The sequence below is a fragment of the Anas acuta genome, chromosome 3 (assembly GCF_963932015.1).
Source record: "Anas acuta chromosome 3, bAnaAcu1.1, whole genome shotgun sequence".
Classification (NCBI taxonomy): Eukaryota; Metazoa; Chordata; class Aves; order Anseriformes; family Anatidae; genus Anas; species Anas acuta.
This window is the reverse complement of record NC_088981.1, coordinates 113,962,380-113,980,973: the sequence shown is the minus strand read 5'-3', so window position 1 is coordinate 113,980,973 and position 18,594 is coordinate 113,962,380. Positions and strand designations below refer to the sequence as shown.

General features: G+C 37.3%; 1 protein-coding gene across 3 annotated transcripts in view; it reads right to left on the bottom strand.

Moving 5' to 3' along the window:
• The window catches only part of TFAP2D (transcription factor AP-2 delta), a 50,416-nt gene that overhangs the window by 20,362 nt on the left and 11,460 nt on the right, over positions 1-18,594 (bottom strand). For all 3 annotated transcript variants that reach the window (XM_068678842.1, XM_068678841.1, XM_068678844.1), the window contains 3 exons: positions 13,016-13,181; positions 10,183-10,301; positions 2,819-2,960 (listed from right to left, as the gene is read on the bottom strand). In XM_068678842.1, the coding sequence (XP_068534943.1) occupies positions 2,819-2,960; positions 10,183-10,301; positions 13,016-13,181 (427 nt within the window). The remainder of the gene's footprint in view (positions 1-2,818; positions 2,961-10,182; positions 10,302-13,015; positions 13,182-18,594) is intronic.

Genomic DNA, 18,594 nt, shown 5'->3' with positions numbered 1-18,594 from the left:
TCCGATTCTTCATTGTCTAGACCATCAAATTACTAGCATAGGCCATGACACCAACTTGTTGCATCAACTAGTACTGTGTCCTATATGGGTCCTGGATTATCAAATGCAAGGAATTATTTCCAAGAGGTAGTTTTAGAAGGTCAGGTAGTTTAGCACAATTAATGTGGTCTGTTCCATGACAGAAAATGGTCCTGGTTTCATTCAATGTACTACTGTCGGTATACTGTCAATATAGCCTCTGACCAGGTAGGGCTGAGCAGGGAAATGAACAGAATTGCCTCAGGCTTAGTGCCCTGTTTGAGTTAAAGAAGGCTATTGGCATCTAAAGCAGCAGCCTCTTTATTAACATAGGGGTCATAGTTCTGTGCCTGGATGTTGAACTTCTTCCACTCAGGGTAGATATATCACTTGACTACAAGATGTAGATGCCCTTGATAACAATGAGATATTCTACCAGAAATTGGAGACTTCTACATTGTAGACATTAAAAGCTCTTTACATAGATATGTAATACCAATGACATCCATAAGAAATGGCAAATATGACAGCAATAAAAAGATATTTATGCCCTTATGGAGTAGCTGCTGATAACTAAGCTAGATAATGGTGATAGGTATTGTGTTTGGGCACCAAGCCACTAAAGATGGATGTCTGAACCCAGAACAGATTTTCACAAATATTACTAGGAATTGCAGAAATGTATATTTTTTTCCTTCCTCTTATTTTTCCTTAACACCCCACGTATGAAAGATCTCACTGGTTTTGCCAAAGGCATGCTTCTGAGGGCTTCTGGCTCTGTCCCAGTGGGACAGTGGCAACACACATGCACAATGACACTCCATTTGCTTCCACTGACATAGTTTGCCTTGAATGATTTTTCCATCCTGCAATTTTAGTTTCGTTTTTGGTGACAGCATAGCTATCCAACACATTTTCTAGTGTCTTGATTTACAAGGCCTGAGGCAACTATGAATTTAATTAAATTACAAACATAGATATTAAATACATTAATTGAATAATATAAACTTCTGTCAGATAAATAGAGTATCTATTGTCAGATACATGGAGGTATGGCTGGGAAATGCCATGCTGATATGGTCGTGGACCTGAATTTCATGTGGTATCTGGACAGGGCTGGTCTGTGAAACACTCACTGTTCTCCTTCCAGGCAGGAGAGGGCAGTAGTAGCACACACATTGACCCACCTGTCCCTATTAATTGCTCTGACTGCAGTAGGATGTGGCTATTGGTGAGGCACTGATCAATTCGCTGGTGCTTTTAAATGTTGAGAGAAAACAAAACAAAACAAACAAACAAAAAAAAACACAACACGTTGTTGTTGTTGTTACTAGTACAGAATAAAAACTTAAACCCAAAGTTCATGGATGTTTGGAGTAATGTATGCCCATGATTCCCCACCTCCCTAGTAAAAAGTGAGGGAAATGGAGTGGTGAGAAAGGGTAGGCAGATTCTTACTTGTCCCCCAGTGGGACAGCCTTTGGAGGTAGGACATGACAGTCATCCACTGCTCATTATCACCTGTGGCAAAGTGATCTCTCCTCAGAGCCAGAAAACAAGGCAGATGATTTCTGCCAACAAGGTTAGGTAACATTTATAGTCAGGGCAAATTCTGGAGCTGTGGCAATGTCTTAACTCTTGCTTATATAGTGTCCAGCATTACAATCAGATCTTAAAAAGTTATATGATACAGATTGTGCAGATTGTTGATGGGCTATATATGAATGCAGAGAGAGGTTTCAGTGCATGTCACTTCTGGGTCACCTTCAAGGTGAAGAGCTCTGGATACAAGAAGGATATCAAAGCCAGCAATCCTGTTCCCCACACTAGACAAAACACAGTGACATTGATATATAAGGGACAATTCTGTGGCTGCTCAGCCTTCACCCTTACTGTAGAAGAATTACTCTCTGTTGGATGCATCATTCTCAAACATTTCCAGCAATGCAGAAAAGAGGTGGATGATGTCTTGGTTTCTGTCCTCAGCTCTCCTGCCTTCCTGTGTAACATAGCTCTGGAAGTATCTGATTATATTCGAGGCCACCCCTTGCAAGCATACCACACACCTAGTGTAGGTCTATGTTATGCCATGTAGACTATTTATTCCTGTTTCCCATGGCTCGCAGAGGCTAATTCTTCCCTCATCAAGGCTAATTAACTTAGATGAAATGTTATCCTAACATAATGTTACTGCTCCAGGGAGGTGAGTGGCTTGTTTAGACTGAAGTCGGGTGGCTCTGCATATCTTTAATGGCTTTAGCAAAGCTCCCCTGCTGGTGTACATTTTTCCGGTGCCTTTGACTTCAGGGAAACCCTTGCAATTTTACAAGCAGAGAGGATCTGTCCCTGTGCAGATCAGCACTCCCTCAGCAGACACACGATAGCTATCTAACAGAAACTGATACTTCAGCAGAAACTTAGATCTCCTTTTCATACATCTTGTATTTGCTGCTGTGCAAACAGGAGACAAAGCCAGTTTGTCCTAAATCTTTTACCATGTAATAATGTCCTCTCTACACACTTAAATCAAATACTCTGAGACTAAGATGTACAAGCCTCCTTAACTGCAGACAATGAGAACATAACTATTAAAACCTCATTATAGTATAAATAAGGTTCCTTTTACAGCATCTCTAAAGGAGCTTGCTCTCATTTTCTGTCAGTGAGTACTGTTGTGATAGCAGTCACCACAATCACAGATCTTTACTCCCACTCCTCCCTCCAGCCCCCAGATTCAGAATGGAAAAGTGACAGACAGATTTCTTTTTCAATATGACATCATTTCCCCCCCACTTCTTACTTTGTTGCTAAGATCATCTTTTTTCTTGCTGTCTGCTCTTTCTGCTCCATGTGCTGTCTGGCAATGTGCTCTCCCACTGCCTTGGCAGGGAACTCTGTTTCACAGGTGTAGCCGAAATCTCTGGCCAAGTGTAATGCTTCCCCTGTAGGTAAACAAAACAGGTCAGTCAGTTAGGATTTATTTTATTTTTATTTTATTAAAGAATTTCCATCATCATTAAAAAAAAATAAAAAATAAAGTCACTCTTGTAGACATCTACTCCCCCCAGTCTCTGATACGGATTTCAGTCCATTTCACCTGCTCATACTTAGACTTCAGATGGTGCCAGCCAGAAGATAAGAGGTATGTTCCTGTCATGAGAAAACACCACTCAGTACACTTGAGTTCATCTCCCTTAACTGCCACCAGTATATAGGTGTAGCTTTGCAAGTTTTGTAAACTCAGATCATCAGTAATAAAAATTAGTGTGGTGGGAATAAAACTTTTTAAACAGACAAGATTCAGCCTTTGGTGCTTCACTTCTCTGTCTATAAAGGAAGAACAGCTTCCTACCTCGGGAGAGAACTATGAGAAAAAACATACACTTCAGCATATTTTCTTAAAGAGTTAAGTGAGCAGGCACAGTACAAGTGCCCCACTCTAAAGATGAGCGGCCCATGAAGTACAGCACAAGAAACAATCCTATTTTCAGAAAAGCTTGTAATCAAAATTCACCAGACAAAATAAAAGGGAAGACAATGAAGATCACAGATGATGTTTTATATGTGGGGAAATCAATGCACAGGACTTGACTAGGCTTTGTGAAAAGTCTTTGACAAAGGTAGACACTGAACTTCTCCACACTTCTACAGATTGTACTACAATCTACAGAGATTGGACACTATCACCTAAATCCATATTGAGCGCCAAATGCCTTCGGAAATATCTGCCCCTCTCCATTAACACAGAGAACTCAGAAATTTATTTTATGATTTACCGAACATTCCCTAGTCTGCATGTTGTCACTCTGACAACCTTGGTGTAGGTTTTATCTCATCAAACACAGCTGACTGGAGTGTGAACATCTGTGCCTAAGTTAGCCTTTCCCTGGTGGGAAATAGGCACTTTGAGATCACACTTGCACTCATCTCAAAGTAGAAGGTAAAAATAGGTCAGCTACCAGAACTATGTTGAAGTACATCTGTATGAATGACTAACAGTGACATGCTCCAGAACTGTTTTGGGATTAGGGTATTTGTTTGTCTGGTTTTGTTTATCTGCTCATTAGTTCTGTTTGTTTGTTTTCAGAGATGACTATTTGAGTGCCGTCTTGAGTGGTGACATTGGACCCTAGTTCTTTGGAGACCCTGTTAATGCTCTAAACAGACAATTAGGAGAAATGCAGGACCTGTAACACCTCCATCTGAGAATACCTGCAGTTGAGATTCATATGATTAAAAATCAGTATTGACATCTGAGCTAAGACTCCCTAGTCAATGGAGAGAAATTTGCACTTTAATTTGCACTTTTAATGCACTTTATTTGCACATATCATCCTGTACTAAAGTAGAAGGCAAATGGATCAGGTGAACTGTGGAAGGCAAGCAGATCAGATGGAATGTAGAAAAGTCCAGGTTGGATGGGAATTCTGGAGATCTTCTGTTGAAATTGGGCTTTAGATGACATTACTCAGGGCATTTTCAACCTAGTCTTGAATATTTCCAGCCATGTAGATTCCACAACTAAGCAACTTAATTCAATGTTGAATTGTTAATTTAACTTCAATTGATTTAATTGTTGATCACACAGAATATACTGGCCTGTATACTGGCATATATTTGACAGCCAGCCCTGTATTTAAAACATCCAGAGGTTAAAAATTTAAGCTACAACTTCTAAATTTTTGTTGAGATGCTTCAAAATTTGTATTTCAATTACTCTGCTACTCTCCCTTTCAGTGTCAGGTTTTGCTTTTAGACAAAACTCTATTAAAATGCATGATAGATTAGTTTTCATGCCAGTGCAGAAAGAAGATAAAAATCAAACCCTTTCAAGCTGGTGGAATTGCCATTCTTTGGACAGCTCTATCTTGATCCCAGTCAGACCCAAGTAACAATACAAAGAATGTACTCAGGAAAACAGTTCAGCATTTAGCCATTGGAAAAAAAAATAAATTTAAAAAAAAAAAAAAACTTGCTTTCTTCTAGGGGAAAAAAAAAAAAAGTGGTAGAATGTTGGCATTTATTTAACATGACCAGCAATGTACTGACTGAAATTTGAATGTTTTTACTTAATGTGAAAAAGAAAGGGAAAGAAAACATGAACAGTCATTATAACTCATCCTTCCAGAGATGGTGTATATTATTTACTAAAGCTAAGAAATTATACTAAACCAGTTGGATGATCTTAAAAAATTATATAAAAGTATAAAACTTATATAAAAGTATAAAACTTGCTCATCTTGCCTGGGGCTGGGATTGTGATTATGACTGACTGCTAATAGTGTATATAGAGAAATACAATCAAGAGAAAAAAGAAACTAGAGGACTTATGTATCTACTTTTAGGTAGGAAAAAAATAACTAAAAAAGTGTCTATTGTGTTGTGTGAGAAAAATAAATCTGCAAATGTTTTAAATATATTTTAAAAAATACTGGAAAGCATAAATTGATGTAGGTTATAAATGTACTTTATAACTATGCATAACCATACGTATAGCAAGTACACCTATGTGATATATGGAATAGGCATTCTAAATTACATCATCAAATTCCAGACAAAAACAAAAATCTAAACATGGAACACTCTACAGAATATGGTTTATCATATTTCATAGCTGAGCAAATATGTCATTTTGAACTGCCACCTAATGATGGTGTATTTACATGTAAAAGTGGACTGTGTTATATTCCTATATATATTATATATATTTAATATCAGTGAATGGAGTTGTCTAACATTAATGCACGCTAAAACATGTCCAGGGAAAGCAGTTTGTACAAAACATGATAAAATATTTTTTTTTCTATATCATATTTCAGACAAACATTTATTCTAGGGGAGAAAGTAGAAATATTGGAAATGTAAATGGACTGTTTTTTTCTCTTTCAATTTAAATTTGCAGTATTCTGCTTTGTTATTGCTTATGTTAGGGAGTAGTTTTACAAAAGGTAGAAAACCCTAAAATATCTAGCACTTGTAGCCAATTGCTTTGTTTCACCTAAATTCAAATTTCGCTATGTGCAATGCCCCTTATTCTTTCCTTCTGCAGAGACAAAGAATGGGTGCTGGGGATCATTGGTGTTTTCTACATAAATACAGCATGTCTTTGTAGCTATAGGCAGTGCTGCCTTTCCTATATTGTTTGACAATTGACCAGAGAGCTTTGCATGATGGAAAAAGGCAGTTGCTGAAGCTGAATTAGAATAGACAGCTCTAGAAAGCCTCAGTGGAGGGACCAGCCTGTATACCTTGACAGGCTTCTGTGGGCAGGTGCAAGGAGCAGTGTGAGCCTCTCCTGGGTTTAGCAAGAGTGAGAGATGCTCCTATGAAGATTGAAGGCAGAAGCAGTGTCCCAGGAGGAGGACACTTGGCATCTGAACCTCTTACTCTCTCTTAGCTTCACCTCCTCTGGATGCTCTACCCAGCAGAGATGCTACGCAGGGGGAGGAGAGACAGGCAGGAGGTGGAATGAAAATGCTTTTTTTTTTTTTTTTTTTTTCAGTTTGTAGGATGAGAAGGGAAGGGGGGAAATGTGGAAGGATATTAAAACAAAGGCTGAAGGGAGAGTGTGACAGTTGCTAGCAGAGTAAAAAAAAAAAAAATAAAATAACTGCTGATCTATTTTTCTCAAGAGTCTTGGTCCCCAAATAACAAAAGCAGTCATCATTGCTCTGTCTAGTGAATTTAGTATTTTACTTAGGTTTGACAGGAAAACAAATTCCATATTTTTTTCATCAGTGCTTTTCCAGATTTATTTTTTTTTTTTGTAAAAAAAAAGAATCTGTTAGTTTTAAATTCATTCACGTATTTCTTTTACCTGCATTTGATATAACATTTATGCTATGTCTCTGCATTATAAGTGACCAAATATCTGATGGGGACATCTCCCATCTTCTTGCATCCTTCTGTATTCTTACCGGGGATGCTTTTGACTCCTTTGAACCTGCTTATCCTTGGGAATGCCATTAATGGAGGAGCCTTTATTACATTAGCTAAGTAGGATTTTTTTAAAAGTATATTATTTTTAGAGCTGGTAAGAAAATGACCTTTCCTGTCTTCTAATTTAGGCACTAGAGGGCATCCTTCACCTATAGGTTGAACAAAGCTAAGTCCAGCACTGCTGCTTAGCTTTGTTCAACGTATAGGTGAAGTCTTGCGATGCTGCAGTTGTTCTCCCAGTCTTTCTTTCCACCCATTGTGCTAATCTATGTGGATGACAATATAAAGAACAGAACTAATATCTCCAATAATTCCTACTTTGGTCCCCAGAATTTCTTACCAAAGACACTAAAGATGCAGTCTTATCAAAAACAAACAAACAAAAACACACACACACACCAAAAAAAAAAAAAAAAGTAACAGTAAACAGCCAGCAGCCATGCTGAACCCAAAGAGAAGCAATCTTGTAGAAAAAAAGAACTGAATAATTTTCATAAAATCTGGATCTTCACATTATCACCACATCCTAGAAATTCATTGCAGTTTTTCTGTTGAACTTCAAAGGACTCCCAAAACCACAATAATTTTAATCTATTTTAGATTAAGAGAAATCTTAGTTGTGTTAAACTTTTGAGATGTCTTTGACAAAATGCGTAATAACCACACAATTGATTTTGCCTTTTCTTACCTCACTCAAAGTGATATTGAAGAGGTCAAGAACATACCTACCTTACAGGAATATTAAATACTTCAATACAATGAGGACTGTGAGGACCTTGTTAGTTTCTGTAATAACAAACTTAAAAGTACCTACCATAATCGAGACACAATGCAGGGTCTATATGAGAAGTCCACACAGTTCACCCGAGATTTTGGGATTAAATAAGACTAACACGTTATGACATCAATTTGTGTATCAATATTACGCGCTAAAAAAACAGTACTGTTTTTTTTGCACATTGTCTTCATATCTTCCCCTATGAAGAAAGGCGGAAAGACCTGGGTCTGTTCAGCCTTGAGAAAAGAAGACTGAGAGAGGATCTTATCAATGTTTACAAATACCTTAAATGTGGGAGACAAAGGGATATGGTCAACTTCTTTTTAGTGGTCTATGGGGACAGGACAAGGGTCAATGGCCACAAAATGGAGTGCAGGAAGTTCTGCAACAAAGTGTGAAAGAACTTCTTCATGGTGAAGGTGACAGAGCACTGGAAGAAGCTGCCTGGGAAGGCTGTGGAGTCTACTTCTCTGGAGATAATCAAGGCCCATCTGGATGCCTACCTGGGCAACCTGCTCTAGGGAACCTGCTTTGGCAGGGGGGTTGGACCTGATGATCTCTGGAGGTCCCTTCCAACCCTTACAATTCTGTGATTCTAAAATCTGGAGTAAGCCTGTGTGTCTCCATATCTGCCTCATCCATCATCAGTAGCCACTGAAGGATGGGCTTCCTTTCAGAAGCTGTGCTACAAGTTATAACCAGTTGGAAGTAATATTTGCATGCAAAGAGGGAGAATATACCATACAGAATTCAATGAAAACAACTAAATTTACATAGACATTGTTTGCATAGACATAAAATGAGCTTCATTTTGATTTCTGTTGGAATATTAACACATACGGTGGTGTCTTTCCCAAAGATGTTGGTAGACAAGATCCATGTTTATCATGTCTAGGCAAGCAGGTCTAGTGAACTCATTTTCTTCAGTGTATATCTTTAGGACTTAGAATATCACAATAGAACAGTCCATGAAAAAAAGCAATGGTATAGGCTTGATAACAATTTTGCTATTGGCTTTGAGCAAAGGGCAGGGAGGCAAAGACAGATCCATTCCCAGGGAAAAAAAAAAAAAAAAAAAAAAAAAATCTAATTGTAACTTACAGTAAAACTACATTGCCATCAGTCCCAGGCCAACAATTGAAAGAGGGTTTCCTCCCTCTCCACCTCTTCTAATGAATGAGTGTCTGGTCACATAGCTGTTTATTCTTCTCTGCTAAGACCCAAGACTCATGAAGGAACAGCCCTTACTCCCCTAAACTGGTACCTTTTCTAAGTCCGCAACTTCATTAGGACTTTCTCTTTATTGGAGGAAAGTGGATATGGATATGTCTGTATTTCAGAGCAGCCCCATTGTAGTTTTGTGTGCTCAGTGCCTATGAGGATCCCAGTTTCTCTTCTTAGATTCTGAAAAATCTCATTTTGTGTGGATTCAGTGTTTTTTACTCTGTTTTGTAGAGACTCCACTGTTGGAGATATTCAAAACCTGACTAGACAAGGTCCTAAGCAACCTCTTCTACTTGACACTGCTTTGAGCAGAAGGGTTGAACTAGAAGATCACCAGAGGTCCCTTCTAGCCTCAACCTTTCTGTAGTTCTGTGATTCTGTGGTAATATGTGCTGAGACCTCAGTCTACTTGCCTAGATCTGTATGGACTTTTCAGGTTATGATCCCAGAAGGTGTTGACCTTTAGGATGAGCTGAATGCTCTCAACATCAAGGAGGAGGGATTTGAAATTCCCAGAGCTGCTCCGTGCAGCCAAACAACAAACTGAGTACTTAGTGGATTCACCCAGAATAGAAGAGATTCAGGTAGAGTTTCTTCCTTTTGCCTGAGGGGTTTGAACCTGCATCTCCCAGCTGAATGTTTGAAGAACACATCAGTATTTGGTGAATTGTATTTAAACAACAAATAAAGGCCAAGAAAGTATCTCCTGGGTCTGCCTAGAGTTTATCTGAAAAAAAAAAAAAAAATAGTAAAAAAAATCATTCATTTATGTGTGAGAGGAAAAGGGTTGTGTAAATAATAGGCCTTCTTATGGGAGGAAAAAATCACACTTTTGGATCAGGTCCAGGAAATTCACAAGTGTTCTTTGTTGTTGTTGTTGTTGTTTAAAAAAAAAAAAAAGTATAAACAAACCTACTTGCAGAGCTGGTGTAAGACATTCATCTCTCTCACAAGAACTCTTGGATCATTGATTTGTAAGGCAGATCCCAGCACAAAAAGCACAGATCAATGCTGAGGAAACTATATGACCAAACCACTTGCTGGGAGCAAAGACATATCAGAGTGAACTTCCATGTTGCCACTGGTTCTGTCTGTGGCTTTGGGCAAGCCAGTTCTCCTCTTTGTACAAATACAGATTATGATACTTAACACAGTGGCTGAAAAGTGTTTTAACAAAAAACATTTAAATTGTGTTTATATTATTGCAGTATTACAAACCCTACCTTCTACCAAGGAAGTCAAGAGCGTGACATTTGCTGCTTTTCTTCTTCCTGCAGGCAAATTCAGTCCCAGTCTGTCTAATTTTTCTCTCAAGCAGCGTCCTCCATTCTTAGATTTTGCCCTGTCAGAAGAGAAATGTAGAAGAGAGGATTTTGTGTTTATTGTGCTCTCTATCTAGAAATGGTGTACACCTTATTGGCAAATGTATGCAACCATGCCAACTCTGATGACATCAATGGAAAGTCTTTCAGAGTTATATTCTTAAGTACCTACTCACACTGTGTGAGTTTTTCAGGTTGTTTTTTTGACAGACATTAAAATATCAAAGGTGTATCAGATCTTCACACAGCTTTCTACTTAGTGGAACCCATGGCCATGTTTGGACGCTGAGCCTGGGATTGCAATGACTGAATGTAAATATTGACAGTATAGTCACTTATATCTGACCTAGCCACCCCAGGCTCCCAAGACAATCCAAAGAGAAGCAAACACTTCTAGACTGATAATAAACAGAAGTCTAGAATAAGGGACCTTTACCAATTTCTTCTACATGATTATAAAAGGAAGCCAGACAGCTACTAAAATGCAGATGTCTATGTGGAACACAGCTCCAGCTATGCTTATATGATCTATGTAGAAATCTGGGTACAAAGAAATGTGATATATGAAGCCCAGCACTTCCTAAGAATATGGATAAGCCAATAAAAAATGTTGATGGTAAAATCTCAGACATCTTTGGTTATCTATGCCCCTATCCCAGATGTCTACAACACTTTGTTCTCACAAAATAGTTCCTGGTGCATCCCACAACTGCTTTTCTGCAGTACTTCAGTGTTTGAAGCTTTTCAAGCATATTCACTTATGCAGCAGACTTAGGTTCAAATTCTTGTTCAGCCTGAGGGAATTTGAACCTGTGTCTTTTCAACAAATGCAGCAGCAAGCTAGAGGTGCATAACTAATGTTAAAATGCTTAAACATTGAATAGAGCAGTGACTGTAACCCAGATCTTTCCCATCCCAAATGAAAGGCCCAGTCATTAGATAATAAAGTCATCACCACTTTTATGCCTTCGTTTTTGCCCAACAAATATTTAATTATTCTCAAATGAGACTGAGGGTCCTCCAGCCTAGAATAACCCATCACTGATTACTAAAAGTGTCTGCCTATATGTTTTGAGATGCAGCTTCAAGTTCCTTCAGGCAGAGGAAGGAATATCCCAATTTTTATGGTCACTTTTACCCACTGAGAGATTACACAATTTTGACTATATTATGTCAGGAAGTGTCTACTGAGAACAACAAGCTGGGGAAATATCCTGATGGTGATTACTTATGGAATGCAAAACTAACCCTGCCGGGTCTTGGGCAAATCATGAAGCAGATTTGTTTTCACTGCATCTGTGCTTGTCAACAATGTCCGACTCTCTTCTCTAGTCCTGAGACCTACTGGTATAGCCTGACCACATCTATATGCTTACACTCTCTGCACTGTAAAATAGAATTGCTTTATCCAAACTGCCAGCTTGGAGCAGCCCCTGGATAAATCATCAACCAGGCCCCAGGATGATTTGCTAGAATGATATTTGGTTTGGGTCAAAACCATATGGGGATCATTCAAGCATTTTAACAGAAGAGAGAATTGAGTACCCATGTTCACACTCATGCCCTTGCATTCTTAACACGTTTTAGTGGTATTGATGAAGTTTGGTATGAGTATTTAAAATGAACGTTTATGTAACTGCTAGTTGAAAGCATCTCCAGGGTGAAGAACTAGCAGAGGAAAATTTTTGTGGATGTAGATTTTGGAATTCAATGTCTATTGAGGCAGTTCAGTGGAGTGTATGCCCCCGGAACAATTTTGCAATCTAGTCCTTACTCTGCAATATGGCTTGAGACAGTTCTTGGACTGCTACATATCTTAGAATATAGCAGGTTGGATAAAATGACTTACAGTGTAACTACAGGGATCAGTGTGGCCTTCAGTGACAGCAGTGAAATAGCCTATGACTTTCCAGCTAGTTTTGATCAAAGGGCATTCAAGTAGCTTATGCCATCTAAGTTGATGCCTCAGGGACATTGCGACTCACATATGCCTGGCTGAATTACAGTTGCCTCCTTGTTTTCCACTTGTAATGTGAAGCAAAGTCTGCCACTTTCCTCCTTTCTGCTACTACACTCTGCAAGCATCTACTCTGGTCAGTGAAGGGTCAGAGACAAAATCATACCTAATTACTCGCTTCTCCTCCAGCATCTCACAATGAAAAAATGAAACCAGCATACTCTGCCAACTCCATCTTTTCTGTGCTCAGGAGGCATGAGAGGGTAAATGGAAGAAAAAAGCATCCCTAAACCTCCTTTTTTTTTTTTTTTTTGTTTTGTTTTCTTTTTACAGTGAGGGTTGTTTTACACCTGGTAAAACAATGTAATTTGAAATAGTTTCTCAAAAAAGGTCAATTTATAGTGCTAATGATTTTTTTTTTTCACACAGATTTATTTATTTATTTTTCATTTCAAAACAAACAAACAAACAAAAACAAAAACAAAATAACAACAACAAAAAACACCTGTTCATCTGTGATGGGTAACTGAAATAAGGGGGCAAAATAAAATGAAAACATAAACTTTCCATAAAGAATATCTGTATAATCTTTTTTTTTCTTATTGTTTATTAAAATTTTCCCTAAAAATTGTCTTCATTCCTAATTCATCTCATTCCACTTTCCCAAGCAGCAATCACCTACCCAAGTGGGGAAAGAAAACAAAATCTTTTTGAAGAAAATGAAAACACAGAAATGACAGAACCGTCTAGTACTTATTATTCTTGCCTTTAACTTACCTTCTTAAAATACCTCCCAAGAGGGAAGCATTGAGGCATTCAGGTGGTGAAAGGCGCCTCTTCACTTCTGCAATGGTCACTTTGTACTTTGAAGTGGAGCTGAGTAGAGATAAGCGACCAGGTACAGAACAGAACAAGTCAGTGGGATTAACAACGCATGTTCCACCTACAAAAAAAAACAGAACTGTTAGAGATGGAAAATCTTTGTGTTCCATATTTTGACAAACTCAGTAATAGAAAAGAATTTTGATGTGTTTTTTTTTGTTGTTGTTGTTGTTTTGTTGTTGTTGTATCTTTATGTATTTATTTATTAATATTGCATCACTTTGTTGCTTTGGGAAATTTTAATTAATTTATATTTTAATACAGAAAAAAATGGATTATTAGATCTCTTAAGTTTTACAGGCAAAATACATCATTATGGCTACCTCGCTTGATTTCATGATCAACAAAAATTGCGTAAAGTCACCAAAAGTGTTTTGAATTTAATATAGTAACAATATGTGATTGAATGAGATTTGGGTATCTAGTAAAAATTTAAGACATTGGTTCCTATTATAAATGGTCAGTTAGACTCTCATTGCAGTGTTTAGAACCACAAAGAAGCAATGCCACTATAGGTTTGCAGTGATTTGTAGCCAGAACTATTTTGCTCACCTTTTAACTCTCATATACTCCTAAAGTTAGGTCAAATCCTCAGCTGATGTTAATGATTGAAACCTATTGAGCTGCATCACTTTATCTGAGATTAGTTCTGGAATTGGCTATCTCTTGAAAGTGACAATTACTTGGCCTGGGTCTATAACTGCTGAATGATCACCAAATCTTTCAATGAAGACTGTGATCAATAACTCCTCAGGTGAAATGGAGCTTTTAAGTTAGAGCCAATTTCTGAGAAAGCAGGAGAGAAAACTTTATCGGGATCTGATCCAAGAGAATAAAAATCTTAAGGACTAGCATATATTTTATCACCAAGTGCAAAAACACTCTTTGACCTGCCTTCTCCAACCTGACTACAATAAAAATTCTGTGGAAGAAATGAATCTTACCACTGCATGCACAATTCTCCCCTGGGGAAAAGATGAGAAAAAAGAATGAGCTGCTTATGACAGTGATATAAAATACCACATTGTTCAATGCACCTCTGGAAGGAGTTTAGATGGTTTCTGCAAGGACGATGATATAAAGACCTTCTTACAGCAGAATGAATCTGTGCTCATCATTCATGTTTAAAAGAAATATACTGGTTTTAAAAATACCGTTATCCTACCGTTCATCCTTCCTATGAACACTCCAAACTCTGCACTGCAAGAACTCACTTTATTATGGTTAAAAAAATTAGTTTGTAGTCTGAATTCTGGAATAGAACAGAACAGAATAGAACAGCTCATTTCAGACCACTTTTACTCCTTCTTCCACAAGTAATCCCTCTTAAAAATAAGGTGACTATATATGTTCCAGCTTTAGCAGAGATGGAGGAGTGTAACTCAAGGATTAAACTTCATTAAAAGCAGACTATTGCTTGCTTACATAAGGCAAACAGAATTCCTATCCAAATATTTCATCTCTTGAAGGTATATTTAAACATTTGTGCTGACAGCAAAACCAGAAAAGAACATCTCTTAGTATAAATCCCAGATGGGTGAGATCCTGACTCAGTACAGCAGGCTATTTTATGACTTCCCCAATTATACCACAGGATAGATATTTGTGTCCACTTCTCAGACAGAATATGGAGAGAAACCATGCATCAACAAAAATATATATGCATCAAGGGCATTCATGCACATTTTTGCACAGCTGAGAGTTACAATTTATGAGCTCAGATGCTTAAATACAGAAATCTGGTGCCACATGCCTGATAGATTTTTTTTTCCTTGACTGAGACAGGGCTGCACAGAAACCTAAAAAAAAAAATTCAGTCAACATTTTCAAACTTCTGGTCTGTCAGGTACATTTTTGAAAAGTGTTAACACTGAGTAGATTTGTTTGTTTGCCATTTCTTGCTGCACTGATACACAAATATATATATACACATTTACATATATACGTGTCAAGAAAACAGTAGCAATGGGTACATATTTATTTACTTCAATAAGTCTGTAAATTTTATAATGAGTGAGACTGTACTGTAATCAGTGTGATATTAACGTTATCTTCTTGCCAGGTTAAGCCAGTATGTGCACCATTTATGCCAGATAAATAATTGTTCCTTTAATCCAAAAACATGTTACCCTGCAGCTGTTCCTACTCTGACTAGAATTTACTGGAACATATCTCATTAGTATTTACTAGAAGGTTGTTTATAGCCTAAAGTGGTTAAAAGTATTTTGACTATGTAACATGGTCTCAAACAAAGCAATTCCAGGTAAGTGAGTTATTGGTTAAAAGTGATAAAGACAACATGTCTAAGCAATTTGCTCTCCAGAAACATGGAGCACAAGTTGTAAATTACAAGGAGGTAAAATCTGTTGCATATAATTATTTCAGTATATTAATTATTCATTGACTCAACAACAAAGAGCAGTGTGGTGTTTTACAGACAAAGCTATATCCTTGTTACAAACTGTGCAGTTTTGAAGGCAAGGCCCTCCTCATACAAACACCACCATGAAGAGGAGATGGATGAAGTCATGGCCTTTACACCAGGTGGTAAACAGGAAAAGGAGTAACTGTAAACAAAGAGAAGGATCCTTAAAAGAGAGAGGAAAGAAAAAGTGCAACCAAACTCGAAGACGAAGGGTTGTTTCTTTCAAACACATACACTTTAATGTATTCATTCCCCCATATACTAATCATCTGTTAGAATGGAAGAATGATTTTCTAAAATGTAGCTCAATGAGGAGAGGACAAGGTCTGGTTTATGTTGCACTGAACAAAAGTGGCAACAATGAGCTATCACCCAAAGCCACTGTGGTTGCTGTTGGAAAAATCAATCCTTGTTCAACCATTGAGTTAGTCTTGTGATAACATAATGTTTGAGAACTGGGATGCTAACAGTTACAGCTGAAGAAGCAGAAGAAAATGCCCTCAAAATGAAAATAGAAATAATGCCTTTGATAAGTCTAGCAGTTCAGCCTGGAGATCTCTATTCCTCTTGGCAGATTTGACTTCCTTTAGAAATCTTTACAGACCATCTTTTGGTGCTAGGATATATAAGAAGTTGTCAGCTCACCAGAAGAACATCCCAACACATAACCATGACAAAAAAATAGGCCTGCCAGTGTACACAAAGCACAGAAAGCTGTGGCCATTACGTTCTGATGCTACCCACACAAATGGTCCAACTGCAAGGCTAGGAAAAAGAATATTAGAGTGGGCAGAAGGTGAGATAACTGGTAGGATGATTCAGAAGATTACCTCAGCAATTTCCTGCTATGGGTATCATGTGTAATAGGCATTTGAATTTTAAAAGAATTATTTTTAGGACAACTGTTTATTCCCACAGTGAAGTGGTTATATGGTCTGGTCACATATAATCTGTTGCCATGAGATACTGCATTACAGATGACTGTAAATTGTGGTAGTTGTGCTGTTACATCCACAGAGGTTTAAAGGCACAAGTAAAACAAGATTTAGATGAAGGTGGGATATCTTTTGTATTACAACTGATAGATTTGGGGAACAACAAGAAAGAAAGAAAGCTTTCAGGCACAAAAACCCTTCTTCAGGGCTTGTCTTTTATCCAACTTTATTCAATTACTTTTTCTTTCTTCTAGACAGAATTATACCTTCTGATCTGTCACCTTCGTGTTGATTTCAAGAAATACAATTGTTTGAAAAGAAAAGGATAGGAGAGGAAGAGATATGCTTTATGCAGCAAAACACATCTGGAGAAAGACCCAGGGCCTGATTCTGCCATATTCTGAGTCACCTCAGCTACAATAAATTTAACTTAATTTCAAATGTTCCAAGGGAGAGGAAAAAGGAGAAACTATACTATTTACAGCTAGCTTTCTTCTGGCACCCAGTCCTTTTCTTTGTAGCTGGCTGGTTCATCCTCAGTGCAACTCTGTGTGAACTGAACTTTTGCTTTGTTTCTCATGGCTAGAGTGAACAAAAGTTAGGCTAAGTGATACTGGAAAAGGTAGTCACAACAAACACTGGGAGAGTATTTCCCTTCCTTATTCCTGTCTCTCCATCAAATAGTGTAAGTCAGTGCAAAATGCCAAGACATGCTAATGACAAGTTCTGTAGATGACAGCAGCAAGAACAACAGAGACATGCCCTAACCCAAGAGCAACATACTCCAGTCTTGTCAACACAATGAAAATCCCAATAACTCATGATGCAAAAAGAGCTTGATCTGCTTTGATTATAGGATTCCCTTTATACAGATAAACAGGACAGTAAGGTTTCTAGAATGAAATGATTTATTCTGATTACATTGAACATCCGCTGAAATGTAAGACTCCCTAATATTGTTAGAGTTAAGTATTTGTGCATTTTGTCATTGCAAATCCATATTCTCATGTTTCGTGCTTTTCATAAGTAACACTATTGCTTTATTACAAACAAAATATCTGTTAATGTTACTAATTTTTTTTTTCACTATCAATACAAACATTTTTTTTAATGTGTCTGTATTTTTTATAGATACAAACATTCTACAATGTCATTTCTTATTTTTTAGTCATAACAGCTGCAATATGACAGTATTTTATATTAATTCAAGAGGAGGTAATCCTTTTTCTAAAATACTCACCTATAAATATAATATAGTTATGGGAGGAAACACCATTATTAACCAGAGCCAACAGTGTAGAAGTAATGTTTGTTTTGTGTTGTTTTCCAGGATATATGTTTGTGTGTGTGCTTGTGTACATTATTAGCACAAGCATGCGTGAGTGCCTACTGATTAATCTTATATAAAATATTAATAATGCACTATGCTTTTTATTAGTCTATTATTTATATCTACAGGTGCTGTTCGTGGGAACCTCCAGCTTATACTAGATTTTCTGCTCAGTTATGAAATTCTAACAAAAGTACAATATGTTGCAAGATGAGGACATGTAAACCTACCTCTCTTCACTTTTTTTTTTTTTTTTTTTAATGTATAATTTATTTATTTATTTATTTTTTTCCTGGCAAGTACAAACCTAATCTAGCCGTTAATTGTATAGGGTTTATCAGCATTATTTAATCCAATGTTCATTTCCCAAGGGTCTGTAAGCAATTGAAAATGTTCTCCAAATTATCCTCAAATGATCCAGTCATTAATCTCAGGGGCTAAATATTCACAATTCTAAAACTCATCTACGTTTTTCAGGAAAAAAATAGCAGGTACTGCCTGCTTTCCCCAGTTACTCTTTTTGTTTTACAAACTTTGCTTCATGTACCTAACCAAGTAAACCAGCTCTTCCTATATATATGAACAGTTCTGAGATAATATCCTTTACTACAACAGCTTTTCTGTTAAAGTAACACAGACATGTCTGCATGCACAAAGCAATTTAATGTACACATATATGCTATATATATATGTAAACTAGAAGAGTCAGAAAGATAGAGGGGATGGTCAGCAGGTTTTAAGATCCATCTTTTACCTACATACAGCTTTTAAAGTTGTTAAGAGC